At 35.3% G+C, this 20,602-nt stretch overlaps 1 protein-coding gene across 1 annotated transcript in view; it reads right to left on the bottom strand.

The window, feature by feature from the left end:
- LOC150106282 (cytoplasmic polyadenylation element-binding protein 2-like) overlaps positions 1-20,602 on the bottom strand; it is a 417,239-nt gene that overhangs the window by 273,995 nt on the left and 122,642 nt on the right. Inside the window, exon 4 of the mRNA XM_090393070.1 lies at positions 11,903-11,959. Within this exon, the coding sequence (XP_090249196.1) occupies positions 11,903-11,959 (57 nt within the window). The remainder of the gene's footprint in view (positions 1-11,902; positions 11,960-20,602) is intronic.

Here is a 20,602-nt window from a genome sequence, read left to right as displayed (position 1 = left end):
CATGTTACATTAATTGTTTTCGTAATCCCCGTAGATGTCCTAGTGACTAGGACGAAATATAGGAGTATTAAATTCTAATTTAATTCTTTCTGAGTGTTGTAAAAAATCCATTAAACCTCCAACATAATGTCCTCACAGCACTTAAGCCTCTACACAAGATGCTTTATTAGAAAACACGGAACAAGCACTTGTAATTTGGATTGAACAATTAACTCAAAGGGGAATTCCTATAAGTGGTTATTTAATTAAAGAAAAAGCTCTTCGGTTTTATGAACAGATGAAGCAATTGGAGCCGTCTACTTCTGCTTCCCAAGCTGATAAAGAATTTTTGGTTAGCAAAGGATGGTAAACCGGGTTTTTAAAAAGGAATGCACTTCGTAACGTGAAGATTACAGGCGAGGTTGCAGCAGCAGATGAAGAAGCAGCCAAAAATTTTTAAGAGAAGTTAGCCAAAATTATTGAAGATGGTGGATATTGTCCCGATCAAGTGTTTAATGCTGACGAAATAGGATTGTTTTGGAAGAAAATGCCTTGTCGAACTTACATCGCAAATTCTGAGAAAAAAGCAAGTGGGTTTAAAGCAAGCAAAGATCGAGTAATGTTGTTACTTTGTAGCAATGCATCAGGAGATTGAATGTTGAAACCTCTCCTAGTAAATCGATTTCTAAGACCATGTGCTCTAAAAGGCAAAGATCTAAAACAGCTGCCAGTACATTGGATGGCTAATACAAAGGCCTGGGTAACAACTGCTGTATTTACTGAATGGTTCAATAATTGCTTTGTACCAAAAGTGGAAACATACATGAAGCCAAAAGCTCTTGATTTTAAAGTTTTATTAATTGTTGACACTGCACCAAATCATCCGCATTTAGAACATCCAAATGTGCAGGTAGTGTATTTTTCCACCCAATACAACAAGCATTATTCAGCTATTAGATCAATAATTGCTTTGTACCAAAAGTGGAAACATACATGAAGCCAAAAGCTCTCGATTTTAAAGTTTTATTAATTGTTGACACTGCACTAAATCATCCGCATTTAGAACATCCAAATGTGCAGGTAGTGTATTTTTCCACCCAATACAACAAGCATTATTCAGCTATTAGATCAAGGCATAATTGCTACTTTTAAAAAAATATTATGTTAAGCACACTTTTCAATTTATATTGGATAAACTAGAAAATGAATCATCAACAGTAATTGAAGTTTGGAAAAAATTTTCTAATTTGGACTGCTTAAATCATGTTGCATCTGCTATCGCTGAAATAAGACCACAAACTTTAAATGCTTGCTGGAAAGCAGCTTGGCCTGGATGTACTGCAAGTGATGCAACCATGCAAACATCTTGTGGATAATGCCTTAAGTGACAATAATATTATTGGATATTGATTAACTTTAGATATCGTCAAAGATCCAGAAAACTATAGCAAAGCGGAAGAAAAACCTGTCCCTCTCACTGCAAATATAATTCGAGAAGGTCTTGAACTGTGCAATAAATTGGAAAATCATTATCTTGTTAATGACACAAATTCTGAACAAGCCTTTAAATTCCAATGTGAGCTGAAGAACTGTATGTCTGGATATCGCGAGCTGTATAAAAATTAGTGAAATCATCATCGCAAAGTTTAATCACTGATTACATTGTCAGAAGAAAAAAATCAGCACAGAACGAGGGCGAAGCTAATTCTGTTTGTGAAGAACCATTGCCCTCACCATACAGATCTGATGCACTGACTATCTCTTCTGATGATGAAAGTGATTTTGCGCCAGTTTGCAAACGTTGCCGAATATTGTCTAATAGCGAGGATATTTCTGATGACAAAATGTTACTTTTCAATAAAATTAAATGAATAAATTATTGGATATATGAAGAGCCAAAGGCTTCAATTTGGCGACATATAACTTGTTTAAGTTAAGGGATATTACATCCCATATTTTTTCTTAGCCGAATAAGAAACTCAAAGAGTTTCATGCCGAATATAGTAGAAACTATATAAAGTTCGGCGATTCCAAGCGTAAGCAAATGCCTGATACTGCAGCAACTGACCCTTAAGGTAGTGCAAGCTGAGGCAACTCATGTCAATGGTGGAGCAAGATCTGATCACTATTCTTGATATTTACCCATAATGTGAACTTAGCTCCTAGGAGCTGTATTACTGTTCTACATTATGAGAGAGGTCACTATCCAGACCGGTTGTTTCAACCTTTATTGAGGTCTCATCAGTGAGTAGGTAGACCTAGTTAATATCAAGTTTGTAGCGAACAGAAATTACAACCCCTCTATGAGTATTGCCGAGAGGTGTCCTAATAAATTATTGGATATATGATGTTAACTAGGTCTACCTACTCACTGATGAGACCTCAATAAAGGTTGAAACCGGTCTAGGTAGTGACCTTCTCTCATAATATAGAACAGTAATACAACTCCTAGGAGCTAAGTTCACATTATGGGTAAATATCAAGAATAGTGATCGGAGCTTGCTCCACCTTTGACACGAGTTGCCTCAGCTTGCACTACCTTAAGGGTCAGTTGCTGCAGTATCCAGGTATTTGCTTATGCTTGGAATTGCTGAACTTTATATAGTTTCTATTATATTTGGCATGAAACTCTTTGAGTTTCTTATTCGCTTAAGAAACGATATGGGATGTAATATCCCTTAACTTAAACAAAAAAAAAAAAAAAATGAATAAAGCTTTAAAACAAACTTAGGCATTCTTATTTACCTGAATTTTCATAAACTCTTTTTATGCGATTTTAGGTTAATTTTAATTCATTGCTTCAGTTTTATGCAGTTTTAGAAAATTATGGAATGTATCCCTGGTGTTTAAACGTAACTTAGGCCTCTTTTGTGTGTGATTTTTATGTGGTTTTCTGTGGACTGTATCTACCGCATAAAAAAGACCCGAGCATATTTCATGTATGAAAGTAAAAAAATGGTACATCATATTATAAAATATTCCAGATCAGCTAGTTACAGAAAGTTTCACCACTAGGTTATAAATATATTGTAAATGACAAAAAATTATAATCTTATCTTAATTCTTTACCCATCATTTGCAAACCAAAGTCGGCATGTGAAGTATTTTCATAACTAGTCATGAAGCCTCCACGTATAAGTAGACTAGTTGAGAAGATCCTTCACATGCCAACTTTGGTTTGCATATGCTTGGATAAAGGGTTAAAACAAGAATATATTAATATTATAGGTGTCTCCATGGAGTCAGTAGACTCATTGCAGGAGACTTAAACTAGCAAAACAATATCTATCATATCTGTTCTTCAATTCATTTACAGACGAAGAACTCACAACTGAGTCAGTCAATGAATTCCACTCATTCATCACCCTCCAGGTGAAAAACCTCGTTCTCACACCCTCGTTAACCACACTTTTCTTTAATTTTCAGGGATGACCTCTTGTTCTTCCATCACTATCACTTAGCTGAAACATTTCCCCTGCATCAATCTTATAAAAACCTTTTAGTAATTTATATGTTTCTATTATATCCGCTCTTCTCTGCCTATCAACCAACCTCTGAAATCCACAAGCTCTCAATCTATCAATGTAGGGAGCATTTTTAACATCACTCACCAACCTAGTCACTCTGCTCTGAACCCTCTCCACAACCTGGTGGGATGGATATGTTCTATGACAATCAACAATGGTCTAGATACCAAAATTTTAATACAGCAGTCTACTTATTCCTCAAAATATGGTATTATTCATCCACAAATTACAAAAAAATTACAATTAGTTTGAGTGTCAATAAGACAGGTAGAAAGTTTTAAATGCAAGCACAATTAAAGATAATACCAAATCAACAAAGCATGAAGTATATATAATCCTGGTAGAAATTTGTTGAATTATTTTAATTCCCTACAAAATTAATGTTTTACCAATACAGCCAGCAGAATGGAAGCAGTAGGGAGAAAAAGGCAAGTAGAAAGGAGGCAACATATTTCTCTCTCAGGTTAAAAATAGTTTTGTAACAACACAAACACATAACAAAAAATGCACCACCTTTAATTCAGGAATAATTTTAACTGAAAATTTTATAAGATGAACCTTATTCATTTTTTATCGCTGGATTTGATATTTGAATATGCATTACTCTGACTGTAATTAACATTTATACAATGAAAGTAATAAACAAATGAATGACAGCAGAATAAAATATAGTCATGTAACAAGAAAGTATGCACAAGCAAATTTTTTAAATTAATCTTTTCTTTATGGGGGGCAGGTTAAGCAATAATAATGCCTAAAAAAAAAACAAATGTCAAATAAGTGTCAAGTTCAATAATTTACCATTAATATGGCAAATCAAAAATATTTTTCTGGTTCACAGATTTATTTTTCTTTGTCGCAAAATTTACAATGAGATACATCTTTGTTGGCAAGGTTGGCTGGGCTGATAGTGAACCAACTCTTCAACCTCGTGGAAAGGTTTAGACGTTGGTTATGCATTTTTTGCTAAATAATCTAAGGAAATTACAACGTCAACTAGGATATACATTAAAACAAATTTTAATATACTTCAATATTTCGGCAACGTCACGTTCCCATTTTCAAGAAACTTAAGAACAAGACATGTACATGCAGACACAACAAACAGTAAGTGAGGAAGAAGTAGGAAGCTATTATTTCTCCTAAAGTCCTGATGGTGCCCCCTAGCGGGCAATGTTGGCATTCTTGGGCGATTGAGCTGAAGGTCTTCTGATGTAGGTTTCCCAAATTTGAGGAAGTCTCATGCAGCCAAATTTGGTTGAGGTTTGGATTGTTTCTTGGGGCTGAAGCTGATTCCATGAAAAGCTTTTCATATTTGTATTTACTACAGTGTATTATCGTGGCTTTGTTCCACCGTATTCTATGGTGGGTATCCAGAGCAAGGTCAGCAAGACCAGAGTGGCTATAGTGGTGAAACCGATGTAGTCCTCATGTTCTGAAATTCTGATATTTGCTGTCCTGCCTGTCTGGCCAAAGTAGGACAGCTGCAAGGGACCTAGGGGGGAAGGTTGGTCTTTAGTAGAGCAGATAAGAGATGCCAATTTTTTATATGGTCTGTAACAAGAAGTTAAGTCATGTTTCTTTAGGATTTTTGTAATTTTTTCCGAGGTGCCTCGGATATAGGGTAAGGTGATGGATTTAGAGAAATGCTTGTTGTGAGGGGGGGAGTTGTGGTTTACTGGTTTCAATATTTTTTTGAATTTTTTTTTTTTTTTTTTTTGGGGGGGGGGGGTAGCCATTGGCTGAGAAGTGTTGAGAATGTGGTTTAGTTCTGTAGTTAGGGCATTGTCATTTGAACAGATAAGTTTAGTCCTGTTGGTTGTGTAGTGTCTTAATGACTCCATATTGTTGCGAGGATGGGTGGTGGGATTGTTGGTGAATGTATCTGCCTGTATGGGTGGGTTTTCTATAGACTGAGAAAACCAAGGTATACCATCAGGCTGGCGGGTGACTAGTGTGTCTAAGAAAGGAAGGCAGTTGTTTTTTTTCTTCTTCCAGGGTGAATTTGATTCTGGGGTGTTGGTTGTTTAAGTGTGTTAGGAAGGAGAGGAGTGCATTGGATCCATGTGGCCAAATAGCAAACACATCATCAACATAGCGAAGCCAATGGTTGTTTTTTTATGGGGCAGAGTTTAAGGCTTTCTCCTCAAAAGTCTCCATATAAAAGTTGGCCAAGGGTGGGGAGAGTGGAGAACCCATGGCTGTCCCCTCTATTTGTTTGTAGAATTTTCCTTGCCAAACAAAATAGCCTGAGTTCATTGTGAACTGAAATAGGACTGTGATATCAAGAGGAAATTTAGCTTGGATTAGCTCTAAGGATTCTTTGAATGGGACATTTGTGAATAAGGAGGAGACATGAAAACTGACTGTTATGTCAGTGTGTTTGAGTGTAAGGTTTCTATGCTGGCTTTGAAGTGGGCTGAGTTTTTTTTTAAGTGCGAAGGTTTGTATGTAGGGGGAGTCAATGCCATCCACTATGGGACGTAATGGCACATTTTCCTTATGTATGTTTGGGAGTCCATAAATACTGGGGGGGGGGGGGGTATGGAATTAAATGGTTTTAATTTGTTAGTGATTTCCACAGGCCAAGAAGTGACCTTCTTAAGGAGCCTGTGGAGTTTTCTAATTTGCGAGTTGGTGGGATTGTACTCGATAGAGAGGTAAGTAGACCGATCTAACAATAGAGCTTTCAGCTTACCTGTGTAATCCTTTTGGTTAAGCAATACTGTGGCATTCCCTTTATCAGCTTTGGTGATTATTATTTTCTTGTTTTTCTTTAATTCTAGTAGAGATTTAATTTCCTTACTGGGCATGTTGACTTTTGATGGTTTAGCTTTGGTCAGAACACAAGCCACATCCAGTCTAATATCGTTGGCGATGTGGTTTTGAAGGTTTCGTATTCCACGTTCAATTCGTATCATAATCTTCAGCAGGCATTCTTCTGGGCACAATGGCAAAGTTGTGGCCACGTGCGAGGGCATCGAGTGCTTCAGGTTTTACACTAAACGACGAAAGGCTGACTACCGTTTCGGTAGGAAGTTGTGGTTTCGAGATCGAGTTCTTTTTTAAATTTTCAAATTTTTTTATGTGTCGATCTTGCACTTTTTTAAATTCTTTCTCCACTGCCACTACCCAGACAACTTTGCCATTGTGCCCAGAAGAATACCTGCTGAAGATATTACGATACGAATTGAACGTGGAATACGACACCTTCCAAACCACGTCGGCAACAATATTAGACTGGATGTGGCTTGTGTTCTGACCAAAGCTAAACCACCAAAAGACAACATGCCCTGTAAGGAAATTAAATCTCTACTAGAATTAAAGAAAAACTAGAAAATAATAATCACCAAAGCTGATAAAGGGAACACCACAGTATTGCTTAACCAAAAGGATTACACAGGTAAGCTGAAAGCTCTATTGTTAGATCGGTCTACTTACCTCTCTATCGAGTACGATCCCACCAACTCGCAAATTAGAAAACTCCACAGGCTCCTTAAGAAGGTCACTTCTTGGCCTGTGGAAATCACTAACAAATTTAAAACCATTCAATTCCATGCCCCCCCCCCCCCCCCAATATTTATGGACTCCCAAACATACATAAGGAAAATGTGCCATTACGTCCTATAGTGGATGGCATTGACTCCCCCACATACAAACTAGCTAAACATTTGGCCAAAGCTCTCTCACACTATACTGGCAACACACCTTCACACATAAAAAAACTCAGCCCACTTCAAAGCCAGCAAAGAAAACCTTACACTCAAACACACTGACATAATGGTCAGTTTTGATATCTCCTCCTTATTCACAAATGTCCCACTCAAAGAATCCTTAGAGCTAATCCAAGCTAAATTTCCTCCCGATATCACAGCCCTATTTCAGTTCACAATGAACTCAGGCTATTTTGTTTGGCAAAGAAAATTCTACAAACAAATAGAGGGGACAGCCATGGGTTCTCCACTCTCCCCACCCTTGGCCAACTTTTATATGGAGACTTTTGAAGCCTTAAACTCTGCCCCACAAAAAACAACCATTTGGTTTCGCTATGTTGATGATGTGTTCGCTATTTGGCCACATGGCTCCGATGCACTCCTCTCCTTCCTAACACACTTAAACAACCAACACCCCAGAATCAAATTCGCCCTGGAAGAAGAAAAAAACACTGCCTTCCTTTCTCAGACAGACACACTAGTCACCTGCTAGCCTGATGGTATACCTTGGTTTTCTCAGTCTATAGAAAACCCACCCATACAGGCAGATACATTCACCAACAATCCCACCATCCCTCCTCCCAACAATATGGAGTCATTAAGACACTACACAACCAACAGGACTAAACTTATCTGTTCAAATGACAATGCCCTAACTACAGAACTAAACCACATTCTCAACACTTTCTCAGCCAATGGCTACCCCCCCACCCAAAAAAAAAATCCAAAAAAAATACTGAAACCAGTAAACCACAACCCTCCCCGCCCCGACAACAAGGATTACTCTAAATCATAGGTTGCCAAACTTTTTTGGCCACCGCCCCCTCAAATCCATAAATCATCGTCAGTGCCCCCCGTCTTACCTGAGCCTACCCTACATTCAGAAAAGCGATTCACACAACCCACAAGGAACGGTAATAACATTTTAAAAACAAATTATTAATTTATAATTTAAATTTATTTTAAATCCAAAAAAAGAACATTTAACTTTAATAACAACTTTTCATTAAAATCTAATAAAACATTGTATAACAAGGCTATTCAATAGCAGCTATTGATTTGAATGTTCTGAAAATCCTTAATGTGATGGATGGGCTTCATGGAGTGATACCAGTTTTCCTAAGTCTGGTTTAATATCACTTAGCAGGTGTCTTAAATCTCCACGTTGAGTTATCTGGAGTCTTCTTCAAATTAAGTTGATATTGCATCCAACATTATTTCAAAGCCGAATATAGAAATCACAAGAGTTTCAGTGAAACTACAAGAGTTTCATGCTGAATATAGAAACTATAAAAGTTTTGGTGGATCCAAGCATAAGCAGACCTTTCATGACAGGGGCAACTCGTAGTAACAGTGGAGTAATACTGATCACTATCCTTAGTATTTCCAATAATGTAAAAGACATCTCCTAGTGGACACACATAACATCATACATGTCCACTAGGAGATGTGTTTTATATTATGGGAAATAATGAGGATAGTGATCAGAGCTTACTTCATCTTTACTATGAGTTGCCCCTGTCATGAAAGGCTTGCTTACGCTTGGATACGCTGAAACTTTTACAGTTTCTATATTCGGCATGAAACTCTTGTGGTTTCTCTATTCAGCTTTGAAATCTCTTTCTGCAACCAAAACTCTTCATAAGATTTTAAGATTTCTTAAATTTTGGCTTCAGCTCAAAGTCATTTTGTAGCCCAATTAGTTTTTACTCCATGGCTCCCACTACCTCAGTATCGGAAAATGGATTTATTACCTAATCTGGAACTTCCAATGAAAGTAAATCCTTGATCTACTTGCCTTGTCAGGATGTACTTTTTGAAATGTTCAATTATTCTGGAAAGCTTCATGGCCTCATTAGAGAAGACCCTTTTACAAATTGGCACATTGGCAGCTGCTGGTTTGTTGGTGCTGGTATACATCCATATTTTAGGTATGCAATGCTATACTGCCTACATTTCTTCTTTGACGTCTCTGCATCTGCCATTTCTATTCTGGAACATGCAGAAATAAGCATACATACATATTTGAAAGCAGTTTTTGTAAATAATAATCTTTATCTTTATATCCTCACAATATAACAGAACCTATAATTTGCCAAGCTGTGACACAACACTTACATAGCTAAAAGCTTCACATTTTTGTTCAGTAAATACGAATATGGGAAAATACATTATAACACATTCAGTACTATTAAGGTAAAAAAGGACCACTTCAGAAATTACCAACAAAAAACTCAAAAAACGTTTTGGAAAACAACAACATGGAAAACAACGAAAAATGTCTTGGAAACAACAATAATAATAATCAATATAACAGAACCTATAATTTGCCAAGCTGTGACACACAACACTTACATAGCTAAAAGCTTCACATTTTTGTTCAGTAAATACGAATATGAGAAAATACATTCTAACACACTCAGTACTATTAAGGTAAAAAAGGACCGCTTCAGAAATTACCAACAAAAAACTCAAAAAACGTTTTGGAAAACAACAACATGGAAAACAACGAAAAATGTCTTGGAAACAACAATAATAATAATCAATATAACAGAACCTATAATTTGCCAAGCTGTGACACAACACTTACATAGCTAAAAGCTTCACATTTTTGTTCAGTAAATACGAATATGGGAAAATACATTATAACACATTCAGTACTATTAAGGTAAAAAAGGACCACTTCAGAAATTACCAACAAAAAACTCAAAAAACGTTTTGGAAAACAACAACATGGAAAACAACGAAAAATGTCTTGGAAACAACAATAATAATAATCAATATAACAGAACCTATAATTTGCCAAGCTGTGACACAACACTTACATAGCTAAAAGCTTCACATTTTTGTTCAGTAAATACGAATATGAGAAAATACATTCTAACACACTCAGTACTATTAAGGTAAAAAAGGACCGCTTCAGAAATTACCAACAAAAAACTCAAAAAACGTTTTGGAAAACAACAACATGGAAAACAACGAAAAATGTCTTGGAAACAACAATAATAATAATCAATATAACAGAACCTATAATTTGCCAAGCTGTGACACAACACTTACATAGCTAAAAGCTTCACATTTTTGTTCAGTAAATACGAATATGAGAAAATACATTCTAACACACTCAGTACTATTAAGGTAAAAAAGGACCGCTTCAGAAATTGCCAACAAAAACTCAAAAAATGTTTTGGAAAACAACATGGAAAACAACGAAAAATGTCTTGGAAACAACAATAATAATAATCAAACACCAGCAATTAATTATTGAACATTTCAGCATTTTGCAGCACACCTTCAGCCCCCCCCCCTGCTTGCCTCTTGGCACCCCCTTAAGTAATCCCACCGCCCACCAGGGGACGGTACCACCCACTTTGGGAACCACTGCTCTAAATCCATCACCATACCCTATATCCAAGGCAACTCGGAAAAAATTACAAAAATCCTAAAGAAACATGACTTAACTTCTTGTTACAGACCATATAAAAAATTGGCATCCCTTATCTGCCTACTAAAGACCCCCCCCCCCCCAGACCTACCTGGTGTATACCAGGTTACTTGCAGCTGTAAGCTGTTCTACTTTGGCCAAACAGGCAGGACAGCAAATATCAGAATTTCAGAAGACAAGGAGTACATACGGTTTCACCAATACAGCCACTCTAGTCTTGCTGACCATGCACTGGATACCTGCCATAGAATATGATGGAAGAAAGCCACGATAATACACCATAGTAAATACAAATATGAAAGGCTTTTCATAGAATCAGCTTCAGCCCTAAGAAACAATCCAAACCTCAACAAATTTGACTGCACGAGACTGCCTCAAATTTGGGAAACCTACATCAGAAGACCTTCAGCCCAATTGCCCAAGAATGACAACATTGCCGCTAGGGGGCAACATCAGGACTTTAGGAGAAATAATTGCTTCCTACTTCTTCCTCACTTACTGTTTGTTGTGTCTGCGTGCACATGTCTTGTTCTTAAGTTTCTTGAAAATGGGAATGCGACGTTGCCGAAATATTGAAGTATATTAAAATTTGTTTTAATGTATATCCTAGTTGACGTTGTAATTTCTTTAAGTTATTTAGTAAAAAAAAAAAAAAACTCTCCAACCAAGGCTCTGGTAAGGATGTTGTTTGTAAAAGTCTTTAGGTGATAGACAAGTTTCATCATCTAATGTGAAACTGAAACTACCACTCTGCTTATTAGAAGCTTGAAAAAATTCCAAGTTTGGTCTCTTAAGCAGGATTTCTCAATTATCTAATCTTCAGTCAAGGTCAGATATAATGTACTATACATTTATGACCTTTCGTGAGTGAAATTCACATAAAGTACTGTGAAATTGATTTTAATTTTATGATATTTTCTTTTTACTCTTAATAACTCCAAAATAGTATAAATGTACACTAATTATTAAGAAAATCAACCCAAAGGTTTAATTAATATGATCAAAATTAAACCATTAAAAACTAACAGATAAAATTGCAGGTAGAGAAACATTAAAAAAGCTTCATAATTTTAGGATAATTTCATATGAGACCAAAGACTAAATAAAACAAAATTCACAATAAAGTAAGAGTAAGGGACAACAGTGACAATGTGAAGTTGCAGGTATAAAAATAAAGTATATATATAAAAAAAAAATGTCATGACTCATGCAGAAATTCAAATACATAGCTAAATTACCTCTTGGGAATTTCTTGTTGCCATTATATTTCTGAGAACCAAATTCCATGGAAGAGCCTAAAAAGGAATTGTTTCTAGGTTATATATACTTTTACTAATTCCTGAAAAGATGAATTCTGGAAAGAACATTACTGAACATTAAAATTAAGCTTTTTTTTTTTGCCAACTTGGTAAGAGAAAAATAAGCCTATATTTTGGCAAACAGCCAACCAAAATTAATTTTGACAGTAACAGCAGATCTAAATTTTGCAAATGGTTAAATATTACTGAAAAGAGTTTCAATGTTGATGTGCTGAATGTAACTGTTCCTGTTGTGTTAATAATTTGTCTTTTTTTTTTTTTAATTTTTATGCATTATTTAAAATTCCAGTTTTAAAAATGAAATGATGGTATATGTAATATATAATTCACATATAAATGTGGATTTATGAGGATTTTTTTTATTTCTGTATATGATATCACTACAAAGAATAGCTAACGCTATTATTTTTCGGTGATAGTTGATAAATTGTCAGCATGTTTATGATTTTCAAACATCTCTTAACAAAAGAAACAGTTGCAAATATAGTGTTAAGCTTATTTTATGTTACTGCTTCTTTTGCAAACAATATTTATCAATCAAAAAATAATATCAAAATAATATCAACTAAAATTTGAAGATTAAAAATACATATGATATGAAATTTATACATGACAATTGCATATTATCTTGATTCCTGACTGATGAAAATTTTCAACACAGTAAAAGCCTGTATTCTTGATTGGATACTAAAAAAGGTTATTATAATACTGAATTTGCCTTACTGGAGTTGGTGAGGGAATCATTACAGCCTAATTGATACCAACAAAAACCGAAGTTCAAAAAATAATTAAATAATCACTAATTATTGCTTACAAGAGTTCATTTGCAGAATTTTTTCAACTTGCTATAGACACAACTAAAGAAACATCAATATAACCAGTATGGACCAAAGAAACATTTTTGTTGAAAGGAATGAATAGTCATTAAATGAACCAAATGAAAAATATACACAAGCGAACAATGGTTTTATGCTTGATTGTGTATATTATAAATGTGAATATGGCACTTAGCTATATATAGACATTCCTTTTGTTGCAGCCACTGTATCCTTGAATGAACTCTGACCTTTTATAAGAAACTAGTCATTGCTTAGTTACTTTTTTTATAACTTTCATTTGTATCTATTTCTATTAATTGTAGCCAATTTTTGAAAGCATTTTTTCACTAAGGCAAACTAACATTAAACTGCTCATACAGTTTAATGAGACTTATTTGCCCCAATATATCAAATTTTGTCATTGGTAAAAGCAACACATCATGCATAAAACGGATTGCAATGCAGTGATCTCTCAATTATCCAACCTTAAATGAATGAACCTTGAATGGGTTAATATGTCAACTAATTTCTGGTACAATTCATGTACTTGTACTTTCAGTTATCCAACTGGCAAACTGCTATTCCACAGTGGTTGGTTAATTGAGGAATTACTGTGTATGGACATTTCAGAAATGATTATCACAAAATTTTTTCAGTAGTTGGGATTTTTGAAACTAAGTTTCACTTTTCAACAATTCAAGAACCAAATTTTAAGTAAATAATTTCTCTTGTTCACTGTACGGTTACTTTGAAACTAATGAAATTACAAATACATTATATTTTGCAACATTATTCAGTTACTGGAATTATTTTTTACTGGGGCAAAAAAGGTTTTTGTTTTTGAAACTGTATTTCACCGACTTTCACTTAATGACTTCTGAACAATTTGCATTACTGCCAGCTCTTAGAATTCAGTGCTATATAGTATTATTTATTCCTACACTAATTTAAAAATGTTCACATCACCTTCATTCCTAAACACTGCTGCAGTTATTTTATTGTAATGAAATTTCATTTTCTTTTGAAGAAAACAAAAAAGTGCAAATATGAGATCTGAGGTTTAACAGCAATTTATATAAAGTAAAATAACTAAAAACTTGTATTTTAGTTCATGAGAGACAGCAATATGGTATAACTAGATTGATAATTCCAAAGAAAATGCTTAGAGAAGGAAGTAGTGGTTCTATAGTACCCTTTTAGTTTTCTAGAAACTATTATTATTATACAGAATAAAATGCAGACCAAAAAAATCCAGATACACTGCTGAGATCAAACACTCTTGTATAGAGCCTGATCTAAAGCCATTGCACTTCTCATACTTCTAGTAAAAAATTATTAACTTTTCATATGCAGTTTAATATTTACATTTACTATGAACATCTCAAAAATTAAACAGTAAATGCTACGAGTTTAGCAATCCTTAGCTAACTTAGTAGATGTGCTGTAGATGTCTTTCCTCACAAATCATGAGACCATTATCCTGCTGAAGGCCTGAAGTGGTTTAAGTTCCATGTTTGGTTCTCTGTAGCAGGGTTTCTGGATTTTCTAACCATCAGTCCACAATCCCAATGTATGCAAATAGGTTTACAACTTTTTCATGGTTAGTATTTGCATAAATGTTGCCATATTTTCATTAAGAGGAGGATTTCCATAAGAAAGAGAAACATTTACAGAAAAATCGTCCCTTTAGAACACACACGGTTTACAGGCAAAAAATGCTAGTTGTGGTAGTGGGTAGTATAAGGCATTAATGTAGATGATGATGGTAGTAGAGGTTTAATGTAGTGGTGGAGACAGAGTTGTAGTGTAGATGTCCTCCCTCGATGAGTCTTCGGACTCCTTGCAGGCACGAAATAATAATAATAATAATTTATATTTTGCAATTCATCAGAACTAAGTAACATCATGGCAAAACTCACAGTTGCAAAAGAAATTAACTTGGTATCTCGGCAGCAACTGATAATTATTCTTTTTGGGAATAAGAACAAATTAATAGTGATCTTTTAGTTTAATGCAAGCACTATATTTAAGTGAGGATTCTATGTATTTTTTTTGAATTATAATATAGACTGAATATCAATGGGCCTTAGTATTTTGCATAATGGGATACTAAGATAATTAATGTGAAGCCATTGGCAAGTAGCCTAGTCGTGAAGAAACTTCATGCACAAACTGTGTTTGCTCACACTTGGTTGAGGGATTAAACAAGAATATAATTTCTTGGCAACTTTAATTTAATAACCAAGTGGAAAACCTTTCTACAATAAAGGTGAGTTAACTGATCACATCCTGAAAATTCAGGTTTTGACTCTTGCAAGAAAGAACAAAACCAGCCAGTGAATTAGATGCAATTAACAGACATTTTGTGAATATGATTAAGCTTCCTTTTGTAACATTAAGTTTTCATGAAGCAAAGTTATTGGGATGACAAGCCACTGGGTATAAACCTATCAAAATAAATGCTATTATGAATAAAAACAACAACAACAACAAAAAAAAAAAAAAACACTAAGTAAATTATATTAATAAAATAAGTATTTTTCAATCTTTCACTCCAACCACAGCAGGAGAGCAATTTGCAGGTCAAATAACTGAAAATTCAATTACATGGTGCCTTAGTAAAATCAATTGATACACTAAACCATTCGGTGGTTAACTGAAGTTTCATTCATTTGAAGGAAACTGAGAGATCACTGTAATTAAGATACCATACACCAAACCTGATAAGAATTAACTCAGATTACAATTTCAAACATTCATTTTAATTGACAAATTTTTTTTTGTTATAGTTGGGATTTTTGAAACTAAATTGTATACAGAAGCTAATCGCTTCACATTAATTGTCTTAGTATCCCATAATGCAAAGCACACATCCTTTCAGATGTGTATAATGCTGTGCATTATGAAAAGAACCACTACTCAGACCTAAAACATACCTTAGTAAAGGTTTTGACCTTTAGTGAGGTATGTTTTAGTGCAGGGATACCTCTCCAAAAACTTTGAGTGATCTACAAGATTATTATTATTACAGGTATCTCCATCGAGTCAGTAGCCCCATCGCGGGAGACCCAAACCGTCAAAACAATATCTATCATATCTGTTCTTGAATTCGTTTACAGACAAAGAACTCACAACTGAGTCAGGCAATGCATTCCACTCATTCACCACCCTCCAGGCAAAAAGCCTCATTCTCACACCCTTGTTAACCACACTTTTCGTTAATTTCCAGGGATGACCTCTTGTTCTTCTATCACTATCACACAGCTGAAACATTTCCCCTGCATCAATCTTATAAAAACCTTTTAGTAATTTAAATGTTTCTATCATATCCCCTCTTCTCTGCCTATTAACCAACCTCTGCAATCCACAAGCTCTCAATCTATCAATGTAGGGAGCATTTTTTACATCACTCACCAACTTAGTCACTCTCCTCTGAACCCTTTCTGCAACCTCCTCATCTCCAAGGAATCCAGGTGACCAGACCTGAGCACAGTAATCCAAATGTGGAAGTATCAATGCTTTATAAAGGGGAATAATAACCTCTTTATCTCTGGATGTTAGTGTGTTCCTCAATAGCCAAGTAATCCAAAATGCAACCTTGGATACCTTAGCAATGTGTCCCCTGAACGTCATCTCCCTATCTTCCAACATTCCTAAGTCCCTAGTCTCATCAATCTCTTGGGGTACTTTTCCATCAATGTAGTACACAGCTGGTAATCTTTTAATCCCAAAATGCATAACTTTACACTTTTCCACATTGAACTGACATCCATTACCTTTTGCCCATTCTACCAGCTTATTTAAATCATCCTGCAAACTTTCAACATCAGCTTGATATTTTATTGCGCTACCCAACTTTGTATCATCAGCAAACAACTGAATATCTCCCTGTAAGCCATTTCCTATATCATTTATATACAAATTAAACAACAATGGCACAAGCACAGAGCCCTGAGGCACACCACTGGTCACCTGCCTCATCCTGGACTCTGCTCCTCCTACAACACAGTCTGGTATCTCTCCCTGAGTCTTTCTCCTATCCATATCACCAATTTAGTATCCATTCCAATCTGCTCCAATTTGCGTAACAGTGTTCCATTGGGTATCCTGTCAAAAGCCTTAGCAAAATCCAGAAGTACAACTGTGTAGCCATTTCCTTTGTCCAACTCAGATGTCATTCTATTATAAAAAGTTAATTGCTAAGGCAGGATCTACCTTTAACAAAATCATGCAGGCCTCTATAGAGTATCATATCCTGATCCACCCATTCTTGAATTTTGTCTTTAACCAAGTTTTCCAATACTTTTATCACTACTCCTGAGATGGTGATTGGTCTGTAATTAACTACTACTGCAGTTTTAGAGCCACCTTTATGCAAAGGAACCACTTTGCCTAACTTCCCCTCCCTTGGGATCATACCAGAGTTCAAACTTAAGTTAAATATCCAAGTAAGAGGGGTTGACAATTCCTTTGCACACTCACGCAACACCTGAGCTGATATTCCATCTAAACCCACAGCAGCGTTTGCATTTAAATTTTGCAATATATTAAATACCTCTGATTTGTTAATTTGAATTCTCACATTAGTTATTGCCACAGGTACAGAGATATCTTATCTTGGGTGATAGACTTTTGAAAAGTGATCACTCAGTAACTCGACTATTGCATCTGATTTTGTCACCTCAATACCATCAGCACCCACTAAAGTTATCCTTCCAAAGATCTCACAGGGTGACTTAAAATTATCACTATTAAACTCATCACTTCTGGCCTGAATCACTGCAGAACAGGAAGCTCAACAGTCACACCACTCAGAGATAGGCAAAAACCTGCCACCAAGTAGAACCTTTCTACTCCCAAGAAGCAGGCAAACCTAAAGACAAACATTAATAAATGTCATCCGTGGGAGGCAGACCCAGAAGAGATACAAAGGTTGTAGTAATGCAGAAGTCATATATTTCATATATACAAACAGAGAAAAGGTATATCTTGTGAAGCTGGGAAGGGTTATTAGTAATAGTGCAGATGTGGTAGGTCCTGCAAGAAGATTTGAATAAGCTAGACTGATGAGCAAATGAATGGGAATGTCGATTTAATGCAACAAAATGTAAGGCCTTGAGGTTTGGGAAACATCGATGGGACACTGCATACTCTATGGGAGGAGTTATACTGGAGGAAGTAGGGGAGACAAGAGATTTGGGGTTGATGATTGCTAGAAACCTGAAATTTAGGGGACATATTGCAAAGGTGGTGAAGGTAACACAGAGGATTGCTGCAATAATGAGGACACTGACCTGCAGAGATAAAACAGTTATCATTCCATTGTATAAGACCCTGATCAGACCACACTTTGACTATTGTTCTCAGATTTGGTCCCCAGGATTTGAAAGGGATAAATTAACTGTGGAAAGTGTACAAAGGTGGATAACAAAGATGGTTTCAGAACTGTACAATGTTAGTATGAGGATTGGCTGAAGGAATGTGGACTGCAGAGTTTGGTGGATAGAAGAAGAAGAGTGATATGATTGAGACTTTTAAACTGTTGAAGGTAGTTATAGGGTTGACACTGGGGAGTTCTTTCGCTTGGCTGAACAGCAGGAAGGAGTGATGACAAGGGGCCATCCCTGGAAGTTATGAAAGGAAACTATGAGCAAGAGGGTGAGGAGTGGTTTCTTTGCATGGAGGGTTGGTGAACCGTGGAATGCATTGCCTGATAGAGTGGTGAGAGCAAGAAATGGTCAATGAGTTTAAGGAGTGGTATGATAGACTTTGTGTTTCATGTAGGAGAGACCTGCACGATGAGGCTTGATAGACTTTTGTTTCCTAGGAAGGACCTCTCACGATGAGTCTTGACTCCTTGGAGGCCTAAATCATCATAATAATAATAATGATTTCATGTTTCAAGTTTCTAAAACTGAGAATTTGTTTCAGTGGGCTGGTCTATTTCCAGAAAGCTTAGTTTTTATTATACATTTACATAATTACTTCCCTGTCCCCAGTCAAAAAAACCTGTGTAAAAGCACATGGTCTGTGATTATCCAAAACTCTGTCAATACTTTGGAATGATGAGTTGCAAAAAGGTTGAGAAGGCATGAGGAACTGATAAAAATACAGCTGACACAGGGAAATTGTACATCTGTATACAAAGATGTCAGGCAAATAAATAAGGTACCAGTGAAATTGTTGAATAGCAAAATTAGGCAATGAGTGAAAAAAGACGTTTTTACAAAGGAGAGAAACAAATAACTAGGTGACTGAAGAATGCAGAATACAGAATAAAAAAGCACGTTGAGGAAAAATCAATATGAAAGGACAGTGACTAGTTAGGCCCAAGTGAGTTTCCACTTTGTGTCAAGCAAGAGATAAAATGTCACTAGTAGAAAGTGATGGTGGCAACTAATAAGCATGTTTCATTGAGTTTGACGAGGGACAATGAGCGAGTTGTTTTTTGGCAATGCAAAATTGGAGAGAAAAAGAGAGAGAAGTGATGCCAATGTCACTTCAGGAATATTTAAATAGAGGATATGAATGAAGATGCACTTTCGATGTTGCTAAGCAAACGACATATTAGCTGATAGTGAATTATAAATTAAGGTAAAAGAATATGCTGAATGGAGTGTCTTAGTATTTGATCAACATCTATAATACTTAGTTAACTAAGTTTTCATTAATGAAATTAGTTTTTCAATAATTGAAAATACACAAATACATAGGCCACAGATGGGATCTTAGAAATAAATTGCTGAAATACTATGGTATATTCATGATTATTAAGGGTTCCCTATTATCCATGTTAATGTCTTTGGTAGGAAAGCACATCAAAAAATTAAATGGGGGGGGGGAAGCACTATGATATATTAGTACTGTTACTACTATGATATCATACTGTATTACTTACAATGTAATTTAATGACCTTTAAAGGCTTATGCCACATTTTTAACATGTATGAACAGACGCCTAGGTCATCTATTGAACACAGAAGATAGTGTTGGATCCCACTTCTTCTTAATCTGTACCTTGGATCCGACATGATTACTATTATGATGTTCTTAACTAATTGATAAATTGTAAGTTGATTTCTAATTCAAATATAAAGAAAATTTATATTTAAAGACTGCGCCACTTTATATCTGAATTAGTTCAACAACTGAAGAAAAACCAACTCACAACTATCTCTCCTTTTAGGTGTTGATATTGTATATACTGGCTGAGTATATTTAACTTATTTATCTCTCCCATTTTGGTTCAAATAGTTTATGAATGATGCAGTAAAAGAGATTCAGGCAAAACACAACTTTAGATTAACAAAAACAAATATTTAATTTTATAATCACAAATCATACACTTAAGATCAAAATACTAAATAAGTTATTATAAACACTTCAGCCCTTCTGATAATACTGTCATACAAACTCAGACAATGGTAAATCTGTTATCTCTATTACAGTTTTCTCACAGTTCCTTAAGTTTCAAATACAATAAAAATTGCAGCAATACCTCTTCACAAGCAAACACTTATAAATATACACTTTAGCTAATTTCCGCAATAGTTACTGTTAGTATAAGGAAATTCTAGGATGAAACTCGCACACTTCTCTGCAAAGGAATATTAATGGTTGGAATAATCTTACCGATAATCTTCTTTCTTCATCTACTTATACATATACACTTTTTACAACTGTAAACCTTAAGCATTAAACGGCACTCATTAAAATAATTCTTCTAAGCAATAACTGAATTAATCAGCGGTCACAATACACATAAACAAACGTTGTTGCATAAAGTTCTACTGATCACTCA

Source organism: Typopeltis vanoorti, chromosome 5 (genome assembly GCF_054136105.1).
Source record: "Typopeltis vanoorti isolate ZY-2024b chromosome 5, IOZ_Tvanoo_1.0, whole genome shotgun sequence".
Lineage (NCBI taxonomy): Eukaryota > Metazoa > Arthropoda > Arachnida > Uropygi > Thelyphonidae > Typopeltis > Typopeltis vanoorti.
The sequence above is the reverse complement of the archived record's forward strand: the minus strand, read 5'-3'. Positions and strand labels throughout refer to the sequence as shown.